Source organism: Microtus pennsylvanicus, chromosome 7 (assembly GCF_037038515.1).
Source record: "Microtus pennsylvanicus isolate mMicPen1 chromosome 7, mMicPen1.hap1, whole genome shotgun sequence".
In the NCBI taxonomy this organism is placed as follows: domain Eukaryota; kingdom Metazoa; phylum Chordata; class Mammalia; order Rodentia; family Cricetidae; genus Microtus; species Microtus pennsylvanicus.
Genome location: NC_134585.1, coordinates 86,168,532 through 86,188,998, shown reverse-complemented (window position 1 = coordinate 86,188,998; position 20,467 = coordinate 86,168,532). Strand labels below are relative to the sequence as shown.

At 42.2% G+C, this 20,467-nt stretch overlaps 1 protein-coding gene across 4 annotated transcripts in view; it reads right to left on the bottom strand.

The window, feature by feature from the left end:
* Positions 1-20,467, bottom strand: part of Npnt (nephronectin) — a 65,796-nt gene that overhangs the window by 43,946 nt on the left and 1,383 nt on the right. For 2 of the 4 annotated variants that reach the window (XM_075981305.1, XM_075981307.1), the window contains exons 2-3: positions 19,696-19,796; positions 4,256-4,306 (exon numbers count right to left, since the gene is read on the bottom strand). In XM_075981305.1, coding sequence (XP_075837420.1) covers positions 4,256-4,306; positions 19,696-19,796 — 152 coding nt within the window. The remainder of the gene's footprint in view (positions 1-4,255; positions 4,307-19,695; positions 19,797-20,467) is intronic. The other 2 variants (XM_075981306.1, XM_075981308.1) reach the window with 1 other exon arrangement.

Here is a 20,467-nt window from a genome sequence, read left to right as displayed (position 1 = left end):
TTCATATCTTGTTTATTTTATTAAGATAAAGTCTCCTCAAAGCCCTGCCTGGCTTGGAACTCTCTACATAGACCCGCCTCTGCCTCCCAAGAGTTGAGATTAAATGCACGTGCCACCAGGCCTGGCTCCTTCATAATTTTTAATTCCTATAAAATAGAAGTTCCTATCCATTACACATTTGGAAGTGTACTGAACTGACCAGATGGCACACTGCAGGAACTGTTACTCTTTGTAGAAAGGTGTCTAAGGTGCAGGCTTACCTTCATGGGCAAACACTCCAGCAGTACAAATGTTGGTTCACAAACCACCACAGTACCATGGGGTAGCTTGAACCAGGCTCCATGCAAGTGCAATAACAAAACACAGAGAAGGGACAGAGGTCACTTGCGACAGTAAGGGCAGCGTACAGAGGAGAATGGCATTTGAACTGGGGCTGTGACTCAAGAAGGCATACAAACTCGAAAAGCAACCCTGCTCATCCCTCCCAAGAACCATTCACTTCCAGCCAAACATCTGTCTATAATTAGAAGCGGTAGTAACATAAAATAGAAAGGGCTAGCCAGAGAGAATGACAGCCTGCTTATAGAGGATGACCTTTTTCCAGCCTTTTGATAGAAAGAAATGCTAAATCATTAGATCCATTCAAGGGTGAGCCGAAAGGTGAACTGAAAAGCATTTCTACACAAACAGAAAACTTTTGGGAAACATTTCAGCAAATGTGACATGGTGACGCTATGACACATTCTTCCACTTAAAGTTGATCCTCTATCAGGTACCTGTGGCAATTACCAAGTTTGCTGGAAGGGCCCAAGAGCAGGAAGGAAGATATGCGTAGTCAATGGTGGAGGATCAGAATCAGCCTGGGCAGGCCAGACCCGGTGCTGGAATACATTGTATCAAAGCTTCTCAAGCGGTCCACACTTAACACATCCCAAACTGGAGTCAACATATGCACGTTCCCCCATGTTCTCTAGTTCACCAAATAACACACAGGCAACTCTTGAGTCCTCCTTGATTCCATCTTCTTCACTCTCCCCCACAACCACCACTTTCTTGAGATTGCATAGCAGCCAGTCCCTGAGCTAAGTGCTCTGTAAATATGTTCACATTTGATCCTTACTTAAAATTCCTATGAGCTAGGACTCCTCTCTGCCTCTCACCAAAATGAAGTTATACTTAGAAAAGATCTTCATGGAGCACTGTCCCACAACAGCCTTTGTGCTGTGTCTCCCCATCCATTCTGGCTTACTATCTTTTAGGACCTTACTATCCTCTTTGTTGCTACCACTAATTAAAACCAAGTCTAACTTCACCGTGTGGACTGTAAAAACTCCAGCTATGAACCTCAAATAGTTATTCCTTACATCGCCAAAGAGGAAGTTCCTAAATTAGCCCCAAACCTCAAACGCCTGCATGTGCCAGGCATTTTCCCTGAAGGAAGTGAACTTGAATAAAATGGAGCACATGCCTCTTCTGTCCGGGTTGCTTCTTAACAAACTATAGCCCACAAGTTCCCAGAAGCAAGACCAAGTGACTAATCTTCAGCACTGCCTGCGACATCCGTGTTTCCTGTGAAACACTGACAGTTTCAAAAAACAGCTCAAACACCCTCACCAGAGAGAAATCCACCTATGTGTCGACTCATCAGCATTAACTGATATGCTCTAAAATAGTATGCAATTTCCTTGTTTAAAATCTCTACCATGGTCCTGTATTACCTTGTGGTCAAGGTTAACCTATTTAATGACATCAAAGGCTCCGGAGACATCCCTACTTGCTTCTCTTATCAGACATCCTTCAACACGTATCCCACGGCTGAACTAGGATTCATCCGGTTCCTGGAACGTGCTCATGTTGGCTCCTGAGATCTCCGTGCAGTTTTCTGTCTTCCAGAAGTGCCCTTCGCTCGCCTTATCCATCACAATTTAGCTAGGCATCACCACACATCCTTCCTGGCTGATGGCACCGTTCACGGAGAGGCACACTTACGGTTTCCATCATCAAGATATATCACATTACAGAGCATCTCTCTCATCCAGTGCTAGGTGGACCTTAACCACCGATGCCGATGAGTGAAGGCCTGGCCCTTCATTGTACTGGGAAGATGTCTGCATGGCACTCAAGACCAAGCGTGTAGTTCTACTCAATACATATTTGTTGAACAGATGAATTAACCAAACACCATGGAGCCTATGAATTTGCTATTGCTCTTACTCAGCAAGAAGAGATTCTTCCCCTGAACTTTCTCAACTCTTCTGAAGATTTTTATTTATTATTATTAGGGGAGGGGAGCTACCCATGAGGGTAGGAGTGCCATGGTATGCATATGGAGCCAGTTCTTTCTTGTCTATCTTTATAAAGGTTCTGGGAGTTGAACTCAGGTTACCTGGTCATGTAGCATTTGCCCACTGAGCCATCTTGTCTGCCCAGCCTCTACACGTTATCTCTACCTTTTTCCTATGCTAAGATTATAGAAGAAAGAAAGACCAACCATCTTATCTAGATAGTTCCTTGACAGCCGAGGTCCATGCTGTGCTCAACTTTGTGCATTGCTAGTTCCTAACTTTATCTCCTAGTAAATCAGAGTAACTGCAAATGCTAAGGCTCATAGTTTAATGCTATTTTCTTTTAGTTATTTTCCTAAGTGCAAGCACTGTGAGCTAACCAAAACTGTTCCACTGAGGGCTTTATGGAAAGACATTATTCACAACATGGAAAAGAAGTGGTGCCAGCTAAAGACAGCATCTTCACAATAGGTTCTATTTCAGCAACAAACAACTAAAAAAAGTCCTACTTCCTATTCACTCTGAGTTACAAAAGATGGACATGGGAAATGAAAGGCAATTGAAACATAGTAAGTATGCTCTTCATCCTACAATGCAGGGAAACACAGCTCCAAGCTCCGTTTGTGATCTTCACGTGGACCAACACATTCATCAAGAACTGTTTAAACATCAGTTGACATAACAATATGGACGGAGGAAATATCACAGGCACCACCCCTAGATGAAAAGCTGCAGGCACTTGAGGACTACTGAGAGAATTAGCCTTCCTCAGGAAGGAGTCCTCTAAATGACCATCCAATATAACCAATCCCTAAGTGGTCAGTCTTAAAAACACATACCGACAAGCAATGCTATATGGACTCAGTAAGTTGCATTTATATACTTATTTTTATATAATTGTGGGGAAAAGACCATCCATATTAGAGCAGTGATGACAGAGGTTGGAAGAAGGAGAGAATAATTTAATTATATCTTAATTAAGAATTTTTAAGGGAAATTATTTTTAGAAAGTTGGTCATCTACACCTATAACCTCAGGACTTGGGAGGTCAAGGCAGGAAGATTCAGAATTTGATGTCAGACTGGACTACATAGTGAGTTTGTTTGAAGCTGTCCTGGGGGTACATAGATAACTGACAGACAGAGAGACAGAGAGACAGAGAGAGACAGAGAGAGACAGAGAGACAGGGAGAGAGATTGATTATTCTATAGGCAGCATTCTACTTAGGGCCAGAAATCCTTCCCCAAAAGTCTGACTATTTCAATTGACTTTTTCATCAAATGTTCTTGAAATCCTACCTTTAAAGGGTCTCCAGTGACATGGGATGTTGCCTTACAGCAACCACCTTGTGTGATGTCCTTAGAGGCAGCTGCACGCTATCATTTGGTTTTATCTTACCAGAACTGCTCACTAAAATGGTGAAAGTGTTGCAAATGGCCTTTCTCACTGTACGAACCTTTTAACTAAGAAATATTTTTGCACCAAAGCATCAGGTGGAAAGTATGGTCAATGTACAGATTGTTATTTGATAAAAGAAAAAGTATTTCTTACCTGAATTACTCCATGAAGAACTAACGAACACGGAACACAATTCCCACAGGTTAGTGAGGGGCTGGCGTTAGTAATTTCATTTGGCAGACTTTGTTGTTCTACATTTGTGTCTTTCAGTGTTAAAAATTTAAACTGTCCTTTAGGTTAGAATGGAGGTCAGTTTGTTAGATTTATAAAAGAAGAGGGAGAAAGAAACACTTGAAGGGACTATTTAACCTAAGGACTTAGTTAAAGTTAGCTTAGAATAACTAAAAGCAGATAAAAATAAAAATCTTTGTGGCCTAGTTCCCCCCAGTTACAGTCACTCAAAACCAAGTAATGTCAAGCCTTGCTTATAGCTTCACAGAGGATCATTTAGATGTTATGGCTTTCAAGACATATATTAGCCAGAATTATGTCAAGAAATATGTTCATCTAACCTTTGAGCTGGCACCTTATCCTTGCTAGTCTCTGCCTTAAGACGTAGAGAGCTGCAAAACAAATGGCCAAAAATAGAAATTCCAGATCTTTTCTCTGTAAGGAGGCAGGTCTTGGGTATGACCAAGTTGTTACATTCCCGGAGACTTACACACATTCAACTTTCAGGGCTTTTTCTGAAACAAACAAACAAAAATCTAGGACATGTTTAAAATAGTAGTATTTTAGTCATCGTCTTGTTATTAGAAAACATTTTGTAACAAAAATATTAAGCAATAATTGAAATGATGCTATTTGTCTACAGTCCAAATTCTTTTGAAACATTTTAAAACATTTTTAGTGTGTGTGTGTGTGTGTGGATGTGTGTGTGTGTGTGTGTGTGTGTGTGCGCGCACGCATGTGTGTGTGTATAGGTGCACATATACCACAACGTATATATGGAGACCAGAAGACAGCTTAGCAGTGTTGGTTCTCTCCTTCAACCATATTGGTTCTGGGGATCCCACTCAGGTTCTCAGGGCGGGCAGCAAGCATCTTTACCCACTGAGCCACATTGACATCCATCTCGTCGGCTACCTATAGTTCAAATTCTAATGAAATATTTCAGAGCTTTTTTTGATACTGTATCTTTCGATATTACATTTTCAAAACATTTACTGTTGCTTCCTAGAGTCCGTATCCTTTTATTTAAATAAAAACTGGACAGAGCATCTGAAAATTTTTCTTAAGACTTTGGCTCAATCAATACCCAGGGTTGGTAGCACTTACATTGGCAGCTGTTCACTTACCTTTTTCTCTCCGGCTTTGGGAAGAACACATGAAAGTTTGTTTTCTTCCCTTGCACAGCACTGTCTTCTTGCATGGATGCTTTAGTTGTCAATAGCAACAAGAATTAACTGTAAGACCTCAGCCACGTCTTTTGGAGACGCATAAATATCCCCGTTAAATGAAAGAAAAGGGAAGAAACTCAAAGCACTACAAACAGTGGTCAGTGTTGGACCAGCTTAGAGTCCTAGGGGTGAGAGAAGAGATGTTTATTACTTCTCTGTAGGATGACTGTCTTCCCTCTTTAAACTAGAAAACATCCACTTTAGGTATGACTATTTTGTGTATTTGTGTAATTTAATGGGGTCTTTTAATGGAGTAACAGAATAAAATTTTTTTAGGACTTTGACTCAATCAAAGCAATAATTGTAACTATTCATTCAGAATGATTCCACAGTTTTATTAGAAGCAAGCATTACATTTGCTTGCCAGACTTTTTGTTTGTTTATACGTGATGTGATTTGTGTGCAAGCATGTATGCATGAGTGTGTGTGTCTGTGTGTGTGTGTGTTGCATGCATGCGAGTGTAGGGATGCGTATGCCAGTGTACGCACATGCAGAGGGCACAGGGTGTCTTCCTCTATTGCTCTCTGCCTTATTGCCTGAAGCCAGGGTCTCTTTCTTACTGAACCAGAGGCTGGTCCATTAGGCTAGGCTGGCTGTGAGCAAGCTCCCTCCTGGGATCTGCTTGCTTCCCCCTCCTAATGCTGGAGTTAGAGCAAAGTGCATAACACATGGCTTTTAATATGGGTGCTGGGGATTCAAACTCAGGTCCTCATGGCCCACTGATCTATCTCCTTGGCCTTTGCTTGTTAGATATTTTTACTCATGTTGGTTGTGTTTCTAGTTTGCATTTTGTTTTATTGCCTTTAGTTTAAAATAATTCATCATATCTTGATAGTGACCCATATATTTAAATAAAATAATGAAATGCATTGTAAGTATCATCTAAAAAAACACTGAAAATAAATCAAAGCATAAAGAACATTCTAGATGGCATATTTACAAGATGTGTGTATGGCCATGATTATGCATAAGAAATAAAATGTAAGAGAATATTATTTCTTTAATATATTCCATAACCAGTTTTGAATAATTTATCAGGAAAAATACTTTAAATTATGTTAAACAAAGAAAAAAAGGAGTCATTGCAGGATAAAAAACATCATTATTTTCAACCTAGCTCTATTAGTACCGTAGAGCCCAACAGTTCTCTATAGTCTGCCTCCTTATACTATCTCAAGGCTAGGCCACTTTTTAGAAATTAACATGAGCTGCCAAACACCCAGATTTAGTAAATGTACTGCTGCAGGTACGCACACCTCTCAGGGCTTCTAGTTTAAGTCTCAACCAATATCCATACTCTAACGTTCATATTTTAAAACCACACAAAACTTCTTTTTAAAGAAATATTAAACACGAAATATGGCCAGGTAGTGGTGGCATACAACTTAAATCCCAGTGCTAGGGAAGCAGAGACAGGCAGATCTCTGTGAGTTTGAGGCCAGCCTGGTCTATGGAGTGAGTTCTAGGACAGCCAAGGCTACACAGAGAAATCCTGTCTTAAAAAGCCAAAAACCAAAGAAACAAACAAAAAACTCAAAACAAAACAAAACAAAAAACAGGGGTTAGATGACTTCCAAGAAGTTTCTGGGGTCCATTCTCTGTTGATGGATAAGGACATTTTCATAGGTAAACTACAGCCCAACTTTTGAAAAGTTGCCAACAATACATTGCCTGCATGTGTCTTGCGTCTTAGTATAGTGCGAGAAGCCCTAGGATGAAGATATAACACAGGAGAACTCTGTCCCCCTTCTCCTGATAATTTGTTTCTCCACAGCTACTGTAAATGGTCATGGGAGTTAAGTCCACTCAACTCTGTCTGCAAAGACACTGGTTCCTAGTTCAGGACTCCAGAGGAGCCACTTGTAACGGGTTCCAAAAGACTGCTTCAGTTCATCTAAGACTTCTCACTGGTAATGCACCGAGTTCTGCTCCATACCCTTACCATCAATAAGTACATTGATAAGTTTATGAAACTGTGACTAACCAAATCAAGTAAACCATTCAGTGACTAGATTTTCCTGCCTACTGAGCCCCGCTCTGTGGGTTAGGAGACAACCCTGAGCTTCAGACAATGCTAAAGATATACCTCTGTGATATAGGGTGTATCTAGCATGTGTGTGAGTCCCGGGCTTTCTCTCCAGTAATGGAGAACAATCTCTATAGTCACCTGTGGTGGCATGCACTTGCAATACCAGCATTCAAGAGGCAGAGGCAGAAGGATGGCAAGTCCGAGGGCAGCCTGGACTGTATGGTGGGAATTATAACGGGAAGGGGGAAACGAACGAAGAGGAGGGAAGCAGACAAGGGGTGAGAATACAATACCATGCGTCAAAAACCATAAGTATCCACGGTGCCTGCCTTTTTGTTGGCAGTTTAATTTACTGCAGTTTAAGTTTGCACTGAAAGGTTGTGAGATGCCCAGCTGTTAGGCCATTTAACACCTTTGGACAGGAAACAATGAAGTCCTACAAAGTTGGTGGCTAGTGCAATGACCCCATGAGGTAGACTGAGGCACAGAGCATCTTAAACATGTGGCCCAGCAGGCCAGGTGCCAAGCCCTCACTGGGATAGGTACGAGAGGGAAAGGAGCAATGTTCTATCTGCCAGATCCTAACCCAGTCTTAAATTTAATAGTTTTCATTGCCAAAAACTTGGCATTCATCTGGGAAAATCTCTTCACAGTCAATTACCCAGCTTGGCACAGTTACACACAAACATCAGAGATGACAGACAGCAGAACACAGGTATTTAAGAACCGCGAAGAGCCGAGTTTTCAGGCTGTTACTTCATGACTATTAAAGGCAGAGAACTCACAGGCTCAGAGAACAGGGTACTTAGCAAACCTATACATTACTTCTCAGCAATTTGACATTCTCTTTGCTAATAAACTGTTTTAAACCCCAATTTTATTTATTTATTATTATTTACTTATTCATTTGGGGTTTTTGAGTCACGGTTCCTCTGCTGTAACAGCCACAGCTGTCCCGGAGCCGGCTTTGTAGACCAGGCTGGCTGTCCTCAAACTTAACAGAGACCTACTTGCCTCTGCCTCCTGAGTTCTGGGATTAAAGGCATGTGCCACCATGCTGGCTTCAAAAACACAATTTTAAATAAAAGAATGAAACTATATATCAGAATTTTTAATCCCTAGCCATATGTAGATAGATCCCAAGATACAGTGAGTAGTTTAATGCATTAACTAATTTTAAACATATTATGAAAGAAAATTCTCAAAATACCATAGATCATGGAAAATGCAATTATCCAGTAAAAATATTAACTAATGTAAGTATATATCAAAATAGGAGATACTGAAGATTTTGGGTTGTGGGAAGCTTATATTTAGAAACTCTAGGGGCTGGAGGAATGGCTTAGTGACTAAGAGCACAAACTGCTTTTGCAGAGGACCTGGTTGGCTCCCAACATTCACATGGAGTTACTACTACCATGTGAATACATGTTACATACAGTTACAACCACCTGCAACTGTAGCTCCAGAGAATCCAATGCCTTCTTCCAACCAGTGCAGGAGCTGTGCTCATGTGTATGGACCTACGCCCCTGCCCCTGCCCCCCACACATACAATTTTAAAAATTAGAAAAGGAGGCTGGAGAGATGGCTCAGCAATTAAGAGCAGTGGGGGCTCTTCTAGAGGACCTAGGCTTAATTCCCAGCACTCACGTGGCAGCTCGCAATCATTTGTAACCCCAGTTCCAGGGAATCTGCACTCTCTTCCAGCTTCCACTGACACCAGGCATGGACATGTTGCCCAGACACACATGCAGACAAAATATATAATAAAAACGAGCTTTATTTTTTAAAAAAAGGAAAAAGAAAATCTATAAAAGCAGATAAAGTTGGGTGGATAGAGAGGTAGGAAGGATCAGAGAGGAAGAGGGGAGGAAAACATTTGATTGAAATATATTTTATGAAAAAAAAATTCAGTTAAATAAAAAGTAAAACAGAAAAAGAAAATCTATGCGCAGAGTGGTTGCTGTCAGCTTCGCAGTGCACACCTCTAACTAGCACTTAGAGAAGGCATTGACTTTGAATTTAACATTTATAAAATAAGACTAAAGGTTGCTGGTCTTGTGGTTTGTCTTGTTTTTGTTTTGACAGGGGTCTCATTGTGTAGCCCTGGCAGTCCTGGATCTCACGCTGTAGACCAGGATGGCCTTGAACTCATGGAGATCTGCCTGCCTCTGCCTCTAGACAACTGGGATCAAAGACAGGCACCACCATGGCTGGAACAAACGACACTGATTTCACAAAGGATGTCTTCGTCTAAGCTGTGTGAGTGGTCTTCTCCTCCCCTTTGTGGACTCGCCCAATTTTAAATGTGGTGAAAAGCTGTTTAGGTTTCAGAGTCCATGGACAACACCTGTGGAAGGCAACCCTGGCCAACCACAGTGTCTGGTCATGTTTCTACAGGAAAACAGCCAGTTCTGCAGAATTGCTGCCATTACTCCATAGAATGCTTAGAGAGACACTGACCAAATTAACTATCTGACTTTAAACTCTACCAACAAAAATCATTTACGTAAAATCCGTAGTCAAAAGTATAGTACCTACCAAGACTAGTCCTGACTTTTAGTATAACCAACTACATTGGAAAGCAAGAGCTTCTGATAAAACAGAAATATCTATTTGTTTCCCAAAATCATCTACCATATTCCAAAGCTAAAAATAAGTCTGATCATATTTGTATCTATCTTCCTCCACTGGAATTGCAATGATTTAATAATTTTATCAGGCTAAATTAAAGCTGAAATCCTTTATAAAGACTGTGAAATGATATGGAAATGAACAAACAGATGATTTTTATGAGTTTTTTCCACACACCATAATAACTCATCTGGGCCTATGTTGGCTTCAATGGGAACTTTATAAGGACCATAATTGTCTCTTTAATTATGTATTAGTAACAGTAAGTATAGAAATAAAAAATCTATAATGATACTGTAATACATTAAAGTAGAAAATTATATTTGGTATTACTTAACAAAATGCTATACCTCATAACATGCAACGTTTTAGTAAGTACAATTATTTTGCTTCTTGTCCCAACATGTCCCTAGAGAAGCACTAATAACCACTGTAGACCAGTGCAACTGATTTTCTTCACAAGCTAAACCGTCTTGGCTAGCTACTATTCTTTGAAGAAGATCCTTCATTTGTTTTGATTAAGTAGAAAATGCTAACTCCTGAGTTCTCCTCCAGGGCTGTTCAAGGTGAGAATCCCGGCACATTAAACTGCTGCTTCGTGTAGGTGTCTGGAGAATAGGTGTCTCTGCTTCTCCTAAGGAGACAGGGTCTTTACTGGATTGGAGCCCTCTCAGAACACACACCATCCTCTTGTTACTATTTGGACTTTTGTGATGATTTGTTTTCGGGGGGGGGCAAAGAGGGGAGAGATGGAGAAACAGAGGAAGGGAGGGACTAAGAGAAATCTTACAGGCTGTACATGCACCAGGATTCCATGTCCCATTGCTAAAGGAGCTTGGCGAGGAGTCCATGAGATCCAGCCCTTCCTCACACTGTAGTGAAGAGTGCAGACTGAAGTTTAGGTGCACAGTACTTTCTTCAGGCTCTTCCAGTCTACCCAGGCCCAAGCGGCTTACACAGAAGAGCCCTCTGTGAGATCCAGATAGATCAGGAGGAGATCACGTACTCTATCCACAATGCTTGCCTCCTGTTCTGTCTCTCATTGTTTACTTAAACATTCGTTTCTTACTTTTTAAAAAGTAAGATGAAGCCAGGCAGTGGTGGCGCACACCTTTAATCCCAGCACTCAGGAGGCAAAGGCAGGAGGATCTCTGTGAGTTCGAGGCCAGCCTGGTCCATAAGAGCTAGCTCCAGGACAGGCTCCAAAGCTACAGAGAAACCCTGTCTCAAACAAACAAATGTACGATGAAAATGATTTTGAAAAAGCGCCAGTTTCCAAACAAGATACAACAAAAACAAATAGGATTAAGGAGATCAGGTCTGCATATCTTTTAAGGCATCTTCAAAGGGACCAAAAGTAGAAAGTGACTGAGCAGAAAATGCCACTTTATAAAATCAATCAAGATTTATTCTCCTTTTAGTTACCTCTCTCCCCCTACCCTCTCTCTCTCTCTCGGAACAGGATATCACTGTAGAGTTCCCCCATACTCTGCTGTATGGAACATTGATGATGACACACGCTCAGACAGTTACTGTAGCTGGTATATCTTAGAAGAACACAACATTGAAAACTACCTTGCTACATATGAGTAGGGGATTCTTATTGAACATCTGCGTGACAGCAAACTGCAAAGCCATTTAAAGGACTGAGTCACGTTTACGTGAACCTGTAAGGACTGGTCTTCAAACACTTTTGTTAAGCTGCAGAAGAGTTTTAATTTTTGCTGATCTTAAGTGAAAAATCTTAAAAATATTTCGGCATTACTGCAAAGACTAGGAAGGAACAATGAATGTCTACTGGAGACGAGAACTTAGAGTCAAGAAAACAAGAAGGAAACAAATACTTACCATGACTGCAGCTCCAGAGGGCTCTCTCTTCCTCCCTCTCTCCCTCCTTCCCTCCTGCCCTCCACCCCCCCTTTTCATTTTTTCACTTAAATGTTCACTTCTTACCTTAATTTTTCTTTTACAAAGGATGAGTTACATAAATAACTTAACAAAAATAGACAATAGAAAATGTAATTCCATCCCCCCCCCCCCCGCAGTGTTAAAAGCATTTTCTTTTTAATAAGTGCTTTTGGTCTTTTTGTTACAATGTGTCCCAAATAGCATTCCACTCTTAGCTTCTACTCCTCCTTCAGAGATTATGGATCCGGGAACACAGCACACACCACGAGCACAGGGATACTGCATTAGAGCTGAAGTTGAAAGTCCTTAGAGAGTGTGATTCTTTCTAACAAGTAAAAAAGACTCTACCTTAATGAAGAGTAGACAACCTGATGGCTACAAGCCAGGGGGAGATATTGGCAAAGGGACAAATTTCAGCCCACCATACCAACATCAGTCAAATGTCTAAGGAGAAACAGGAAACTAGGATCAGACTAACAAGAGGCTTCCTTGGAAGAGAGGTGGACGGAGAGCATCCTAAAATCAAGCAATAAGCAATGGACCAGTCTCTTGATTCAGCATCACTGAGTGAGAAACCATTCTCTAACTGACCAGAGCTAAGAATATGTGCGCCATTCAGACACACACAAGCATTTGTCTCTCCTACATATTAGAACTCTGTAACTCAGCAGATTTCAACATTACGTTCAAAGTTATTTTAGAAGCAGTGCACAGACCCAGCAGGAAAGGACTGGTTAGTTAATTCCAGGGCAGCTACACAATGAGTCCATACAAAGGGACTTTTCACATCCACATAACAAGGAAATGACTTTGAGATGTTCTGCAGTGAAGGCACAGAGCCGGTTATGATGGGGGAAGAGTCTTCTGTTTTGTGTTAATTTCATTGGTTAAATAAAGAGACTGCCTTGGCCCTTTAATAGGACATAAAATTAGGTAGGCGGAGTAAACAGAACAGAATGCTGGGAGAAAGAAGCTGAGTCAAGGAGTTGCCATGATTCTCCCACTCCAGGCAGATGCAGGTTAAGATCATTCCTGGTAAGCCAGCTCGTGGGCTACATAGATTATTAGAAATGGGTTAGATTAATATGTAAGAGCTAGCCAGTAAGAGGCTGGAACTAATGGGCCAGGCAGTGTTTAAAAGAATACAGTTTCCGTGTAATTATTTCGGGTATAAAGCTAGCCGTGCGGGCGGCTGGGTGGCGGGACACAGCCCTGCTGCTCCTATTTCAACACGGTTATCCACTATATTCTTTTTGTATAGAGCAGGTAGGTGGCAAGAGAGACAGAGAAGAGACCCAGAGTATGAAAAATATCTCTGAAAGGCATACAGGACCGCTGATGGCGATTATTTCTCTGAGGGGTGGTTATCTCAGGAAATGAATACATTTTCCTCTCCAAAAAAAAAAATCAAGATTCTAAAAAAAAAAAAAAAAAAAAAAAGCTTTGGGAAAATGTAAAAACCTACAAACAACTGAAAAAAAAAAGATCCTGCTCTCTTCAGGAGCATATATACTAAAATTGCAATGATACCAAGATCAACATGGCCCACGGCAAGGATGGATTGTTAAGTCGGAAGCTTAGCCCCCCAGCCCCTCGCATCCATCCCAGACCCTAGGCCTGGGAGTTGTATTGGTCTGGACTCCAAATCCCAGCATGCCATGGGGGGGGGGTCAGGACCACTCCCACAGGTATTAAAGTGAGCTTCCAGGGGAGAAACAAGTGGTTTTCGGGTCTGCATGTGCTCCCTGCTGTCCTGTCTCTCCGCCATGCACTAGGCCGCCAGAGAGCGTCATTCTTAATAAAACAATGGGCATTTTGATTTGGTTTGATTTGACTTAATTGGATTTCTTGCGCCAGCGGAGCTGCCCTTTTCTTACTAATTTTTACTTATCATGGATGACTTGCAAACTGTCAAGTGCTCTGTAGTTTTTGCATAGATTTCTGTATTTGTAAACTTACAGTAAGTTTTGAATGCGGAAAAAGAAGAGAGGAAAAGGCAAAGTTACCTCTGCATTGTGGAGGAGACAGTAAAGTTCAATCTCTGCACTGAATACCATCCTTATTCGCTGTGGGAGCCCCATGGAGTGGGTCAACATCACTAACCATCATCCCAAAAGCAGTTGGTCTGACTTGAACTGCACAGAGCACGAACCCTGCAGACAGAGTACCAAGCAGAAACATTGTGCGGGACAGCAAGAAGCACACCTGCTGTGTGCTGCAGGATCTGGTATCTGAGTAGCAGCATTCTGCTCTCAGGTCCCTGTGTGCAGGGCTGGTGTTTTCCTGTGCCAGGGGTGTGAGGAGAGACCTGGTCACTACCTCTCAAGAGTCTACCATGCTTCCTCTTGACTTGCCCAGCCCTTCAGCTTGATAAGCACTAAAACTTCTACTCTGTAAAGGTTAAGAGCTGCCTGAATTAACTGGAGGAAGGAGCTTGGGAAATCAGGGGCTCTTAATAGCATTGTTGCAAAGATCAGTTCTAACTGTGGAAAGAAAGAGCAAAGTTGTTTCTTTACAACTTCACTTTGAAGACCACACACACTCAAAAACTACCTGCTTCAAAAGGTCAAGATTCTTCAACACTGCTTTGGGCTTGGAATCTGCATTCCTAGACCACTCCAGGTCACTCAAGGAACTCGGTGTTCTTAAACAGTCTTTCCAGGGAAGGGGCGGCTGAATACCCTTTGTTAGAAAACAACAACAACAACAAACCCAACCTCACTTCCTAAGGATTTGGGGATTCAGGTTTGGTGATAAAATTAATTCTAAAATTATCCACAGTCTTGTTTTTATTCCTACCTTAAAAACAAACAAAAGAGAGTCTCTGTTCTAATCTCATAATGAGGAGAGGAAGCTGATGAACTCAGGACAATGGAGTATGTTCACCTCCTTTAAGCTGTCTCCAATATGGCTCCAGATAGAACAGCTACCCCAGATTCCCAGTTATTCTTGGGACACATACAATTGTACAGTTATAAATAAGCTGTTAATATAAGGCAGAATCTATGTGTAACAAAAGTGGTTTTACTTGTCAGCTACGGACGGAAAGATGTTTGCTAGAGGAGACCTCTGTGAGGGGAATAACATGTGTGACTTTCCAAGTTGGCTTCACCTGAGGGCTAGGTGGGTCTGCTCTCTGGCAGAGCACTTGCCCAGCAGGTTCAAGCCCCAGGGTTTGATCCTCAGGGCCAAAAAGAAGAATTTCTAATTTACTAGTAATCATTTAAACTTACCAAAGACACACTTCATGAAATGGTGTGAATGAGGACAAAACTCAATGACCCATGCAAGGATCAAAAAAGAAATCATCTCTTTCTACAAGACTCAGTTTCTGAGCGAAGACACAAGAGAACAACCATAAAATTAAGTGCCTCATTTGCTGCAGTGAAGCTCTGGGCTTCTTACTTGAAATACAGAAGCAATTCAATAGTGTGCTGATCAATCCTATGTCTACATGCACCAGCAAGCAGCATACAGTCTAACGCCAACAATCAGGTGACTGCAAAAACGGTTTCAGGATGATTTGCTATTCTCAGTCCCTTCTTTATTAACCTTAAGTTTAGAGTTGATAAGTCCAAAATCTTCAGGTGGGCTTTGTCCGGCTGCAGCCTTTACTAACTTAAGAGACTTGACAGGAAGAAAGAGCCCAGAACTAACAGATCTGTCTGTGTTTGTAAGGGTCATTCTTTCCCTACCCTCCACCCAAAACAACACAAATATCTACAATTTCCCTGCTCTTAAGGATAAAGAATACAAAACCGTCTTAATCCATATCATCTCCTTCAGTTCCCTGACAGTCAGAGAACTCTAAGCTCTGGAAAGTGCTCTCAACAAAAATACTATTGTCATTGAGCCGTATGTCCAGCCTGGTTTCCACAGCAAAGGGAGAAAACATAGTGCTTGGTGCCACACACTCTGTGTTCCTCTCATCACGGAAGTTCTCCATGACCTTTGCAGGCAGGCAGGTGGCTAAGCAGCTACAAAAGTGGGGCCTCATCCCAAGCCCCCAAGTTATCCACTCCTTTTACTGAAACACAGAAACCTCAACTACAAAAGTCTCTACTTGGCAGGAGGAGAGAGGAAATTAACATAATTCATATAAAATGTGCCATTCAGATGAGGGGAAACTTAAATAACAGAAAATTACATGCAAGAAGCAAACATGTTGTGACAATATTTGAGAGACCGAGGAAATGTGTGCTGTAAGTATGTAGCCACCAATAGTGATCGTAAGAGATTTTCATCTGATAATAAAGAACCCCATTAATATCCAATAACTTTAAAGCCCAAGACAATTAGAAAATCAAATGTGGAATTTTCAATGAGCAAGAGATGTATTTAGGAGCCAAGAACACAAAAGAGTCAGAGAATAGAAAGACACCAAGGGTCTGACCCAAAAAAGAACTATGAAAACACAGCCTGCCTATTTCTGGAAACTGTCACGCCTTTCCAGCATGGTAGGAATGCTGGGATTGGCTCTGGGTGACAGGCAGGAAATATGAGGACAGACCCTATGCCCACTGGGCTGTTCTACTCTGGCCTTCGGCAAGTCCTGGAGAAAACGATGAACGTTCCCGAGTTAAATTCGGCTTTGTAGTTAATGATGGCAAGCCAGAGGGGAGGTCAGACAATTCCATGACTCTGCAATGCTAGTCTTTCTAAACAAGTCCAGGAAAAGGAGAAGCAGGGGTGAGATGGAGAGGGTTTGGTGTAGATATCTGACGCGGGTGACTGTTGGGTCAAGACATGTCATGAATGTTGAACCCAATGGAGGAGCCAGTCACTGAAGGGTCTCTACCCAAAGGTTATAAGATCCGGTAGACAATATGGGTACCACTTTCCCCCAGCAACACCTATGTTTAGAGATAAACTGTAACCACCTATTACACAGAGTGGTTACAGTTAGCATTTGTTTTGCTGTGTTGTTTTGAAGGAAAATCCTAAAATGAGTCAATCAGAGGACCATGGCACCTTGGATAAGGAAGCAAGCCGCATGGAAAAGAACACTCAGATTATTTTAAAAGTTAAAGAGCCAAAAATACTTTTCACGTTATATTTTTTAGAACCAGGCTAGAAATCACATAGACTTAATCAGAGATGTCTTCCTTGAATTGAATGCAAAACTTCCAGTTTCAAGAAGGCATAACCGTCAGGAGTGTTTTAGAGAGACTTCATTCATCCCGCAAGCCACTTTTTGGAGCTGTTGCATCCCTTTGAGCTGACCTCTTGCCCTCACATTCCTCCACCTTAGATCAAAACAAAGGAAGGCAGACTGAGCTGATAGGAGACATTTGGACCATCTAAGATTCTGCAGAAGGAAAACAGAATCTTAATTCATCCTTATGGTCTTGCCATCTTTGGTGTTAAAGGCCAAGGCCCCTTTTCAATTTGAAGAAACTTCATTTCCTTGAGACAGGGAACCTCGGAACTATTTTTAATTTAGCCAGCAGTAACACAAAGTGTGTATTTTTCCTGATTGAATAACTCAGAATTTGATAGCACATATTTACTCTTCCTGAACTCAGCATGGACACTGAACATGACCAAGGACAGCTGTAGCATTTGTTCAAGCCAGGAAGAATTTCAGTGCTATACAAACGACAGCTCATTTCAGGGTTCTACGCCGTTAAGGTGTGTAATATTTCAGGTTGATTTTAGAGATGAAGACAACAGAGGAAGTACAGGCATGATGAATTATTCAACCAAAGTCACACAGCCAAGAAGGTCAAACCGGAATTTAAAACCGGGCTGTCTAGACCCTACGTCCATGCCGCCCCGGGTTATGCTGGCTCCTGAACTTTCGCACATTGCAGATGAACAGCCGTGTGGCAAAGACAATCTTACACCTCTGTAATGTGACCACTTTAATCTCCAGTTCCTACACAGCACTTCCCTCGCAGGCTCAGGACTAACAAAGGGGAAAGGAGAAATGCCCAATGCCCCTACTTGGCATTCTTTTAGTAACAAAAGGAAGCTTTGAAAATGACAGCGTCTCCAATCTGGTAGGAAATGCACGAAAGAAAGAAAAGGTCTCAGAAATCTCTGGGATGATATTTCATAATGCCACTGTAACTTTAAAAGGCCTCCGTACTTGTTCAGATTCAAATTTGCCAAGCTAGTGCATACTTGAAATCTTAATTACTTGGTACAGGAAAATAGGACCGGCTCCTAGTGTGGCTTGGGGAATTCCACAGCAGGACTTCTCCAGAGAGCTCGGGAGTTTTCACCCTAGAATTCTTTCAACACACCTGGCATCGAACCTACATTCTCCTAATCCCTGCCTCTGGGGCAGGTGTGAAGGTGTGCCCACCGCCGCACAGGGCCTTCTGCCAGGGCATGGATCCTTGACCTGGGAGGGGCCGGGCGACTGCACAGACCTCTAGGCCCTTCACTGTTGAATTTGCCAGTTTCCTGAGAGTTTCAGCAGGGAAGAAGGCAAGTGAGCTTCTTCCTGCAAAGAGTCTGACCCTGTTCTCATCGAGGATTGGTTTGTTTCACGACTGGGTCTCTTTATTCTTTTGGTAATCTAGCCTTGTAGCTCATCAACCTTAATACTGCCTCTGACTGCCAGAATTTCTAGCACCATCATGTATTTGGCAGAAGGCTACATCCTGCCAGGGGCCAGTCCTGTTTTGGATCATTTCCCCCTGAAACAACTTAATCGATAAATCTGAATCGATTAACCAGTCAAAGCAGGACAATGTTGCCTGGTCCTTTCATGGACTAGAAACCAGAAACTCCATCTCTCTTTTGCAGGAGGCAATGCCCCAAGCAAGCAAGGGGCCAGTGCTTCTATGTCATAGGAAGCCAAACATTAGTCCTCTTCACCTGCCTGTCCCCAACAGGAGACAACAGCCTGAATGTCCACTGATTAACTTGTGACAATCGTCCTCCTTCCTCAACAAAGTTGAACACCAGAGTGTTGTTGATAATAGCGATGGAACCCTTCATCTTCTGGAGTCCCCACACTGCCACTGCCCTCAAGCCCCCTCCATTGTCCTTCTCTACGATACCTCACGCCCGACAAGATGTCCCAATGTGGAGTCCAGCTCAGTTCCCTTCATCTTACAAGATGCTGTGCTCAAAAGATGCCCCAGAAAACATCTTGATCATCTGGGGTGTCTCTTTGTGTGTGTGGGGGGGGGGGCGCGGAAAAAAAACAGGAAGACCAGGGTAAATGTTTGAGATCCAGAACTAAGTAAAATCTGGAAAATGTGCTAAATGACTCACATTTTTGTTTAGGACGAGGAGGAACTTTACCAGGCATGTGTCTATTTTGATCACGAGTAAAACAGAAATCAGTGTTCTGATTTGGCACCGACTCTGAGGCTTTGATTTATTATGGAATTTACAAATGATGTTTTCCATGACCCTATTGGTTGGCCCATGTAGATGTCAGCACAACTTCTCTCCCTAAAAAAAAACACTTGCCAATAGCAAGTGTGTCATTTTACACACTAGCTCCGATGAAGAGTTTATAGGTACTCTTAAGTTCCAGGTTTATTTAGTGTAAATATCGTCTAGACACATTATCTCATTTTCATCTCAGAGCTTGGAGCAAAGGAAGAAAGAAGCCTGATAAGAACCCTGTAGTGGAAGAAGCTGAGGACAAAAGCTTAAATGGGTGGCACAGGGCTGGAGAGATGGCTCTGTAGTTAAGAGCACTGGCTGTTCTTCTAGAAGACCTAGGTTCAATCCCCAACACCCACGTGGTACATAGACATACATGCAAGAAAACACCCATACGCATAAAACAATAAAATAAACAAACAGACAGCATGGTAGGTGGCTTTCTGTGAATGAATGGTAAAGCTGGCACCCATGACACAGGTGCTTTGGGTTGGAAAAGGACAGAATAAGGATTTGGGGCAGATCTGCACTGCCAAGACTTGCTTGGTAATAGCAAACCCTCCAAAGTGCAGAGTAAAGTCTAGAACCATGGTGGAAAGGAATTGGAGCTTCCAGATCTGATACTCACGTTGACACTGTCCCCAGGACTGGCGAGCCCAGCCCCAGCAGCAGTCAATCCTGCCGCCATAACGACACAGGCCAATCGAAGAGACTATTTGCCTGGGCCACCTACCAAACAAACAAACAAAAAAATGTGAAATAAAGACACGTGAGATTTAAAATCGTTCTCTCTTTGTTTTACGCAGAAAAATCTACTTAAACCACACCCAGCACTTTGCTACAAACGCCTTACTGTCGGTAGGAATTTCAGGACAGGACACCTTCTCAGTAATAGTTCTCCAACGATCTAATTTCTGACTGTAAAGTTAAACATACACACACCGGGCACACGGGAGTAGGAAGAGAAGCAGTGCCAGCTGAAACCAAGACATTCCGGGCCACCACCATTCACGGGGTAGTTTCTGAAAGCTTGAAATAAAACAGATTTCCCAGACCCACAGCTGTTGGAGAGGGGGGCAGTTTCGACTAATACACCATACACGGATACACCCACCGTACACTGAAAAGCGTTGAATAACAGATCTGGCAAAGCAGAAAGAATTTCTGCTGAGTATAAAGGACAGATAAGGAAATGGGCAAGAAGAGGCTATTCAAAAATCAAACGCAACAAAACTCATTTCGATCCAACTACCCCCTCCCATCACTGTCATGCCCTAAGAGAGGTCTAAAACCAAGGAATTTAAACTGTGGGGAACGCATAAAGTTTCTTCGTGTTTTGCAAGCTGTCTGCATCAGCAATTCAGGGACTGCAAGTTTAAGGTGCAGACCCCACGTATCAG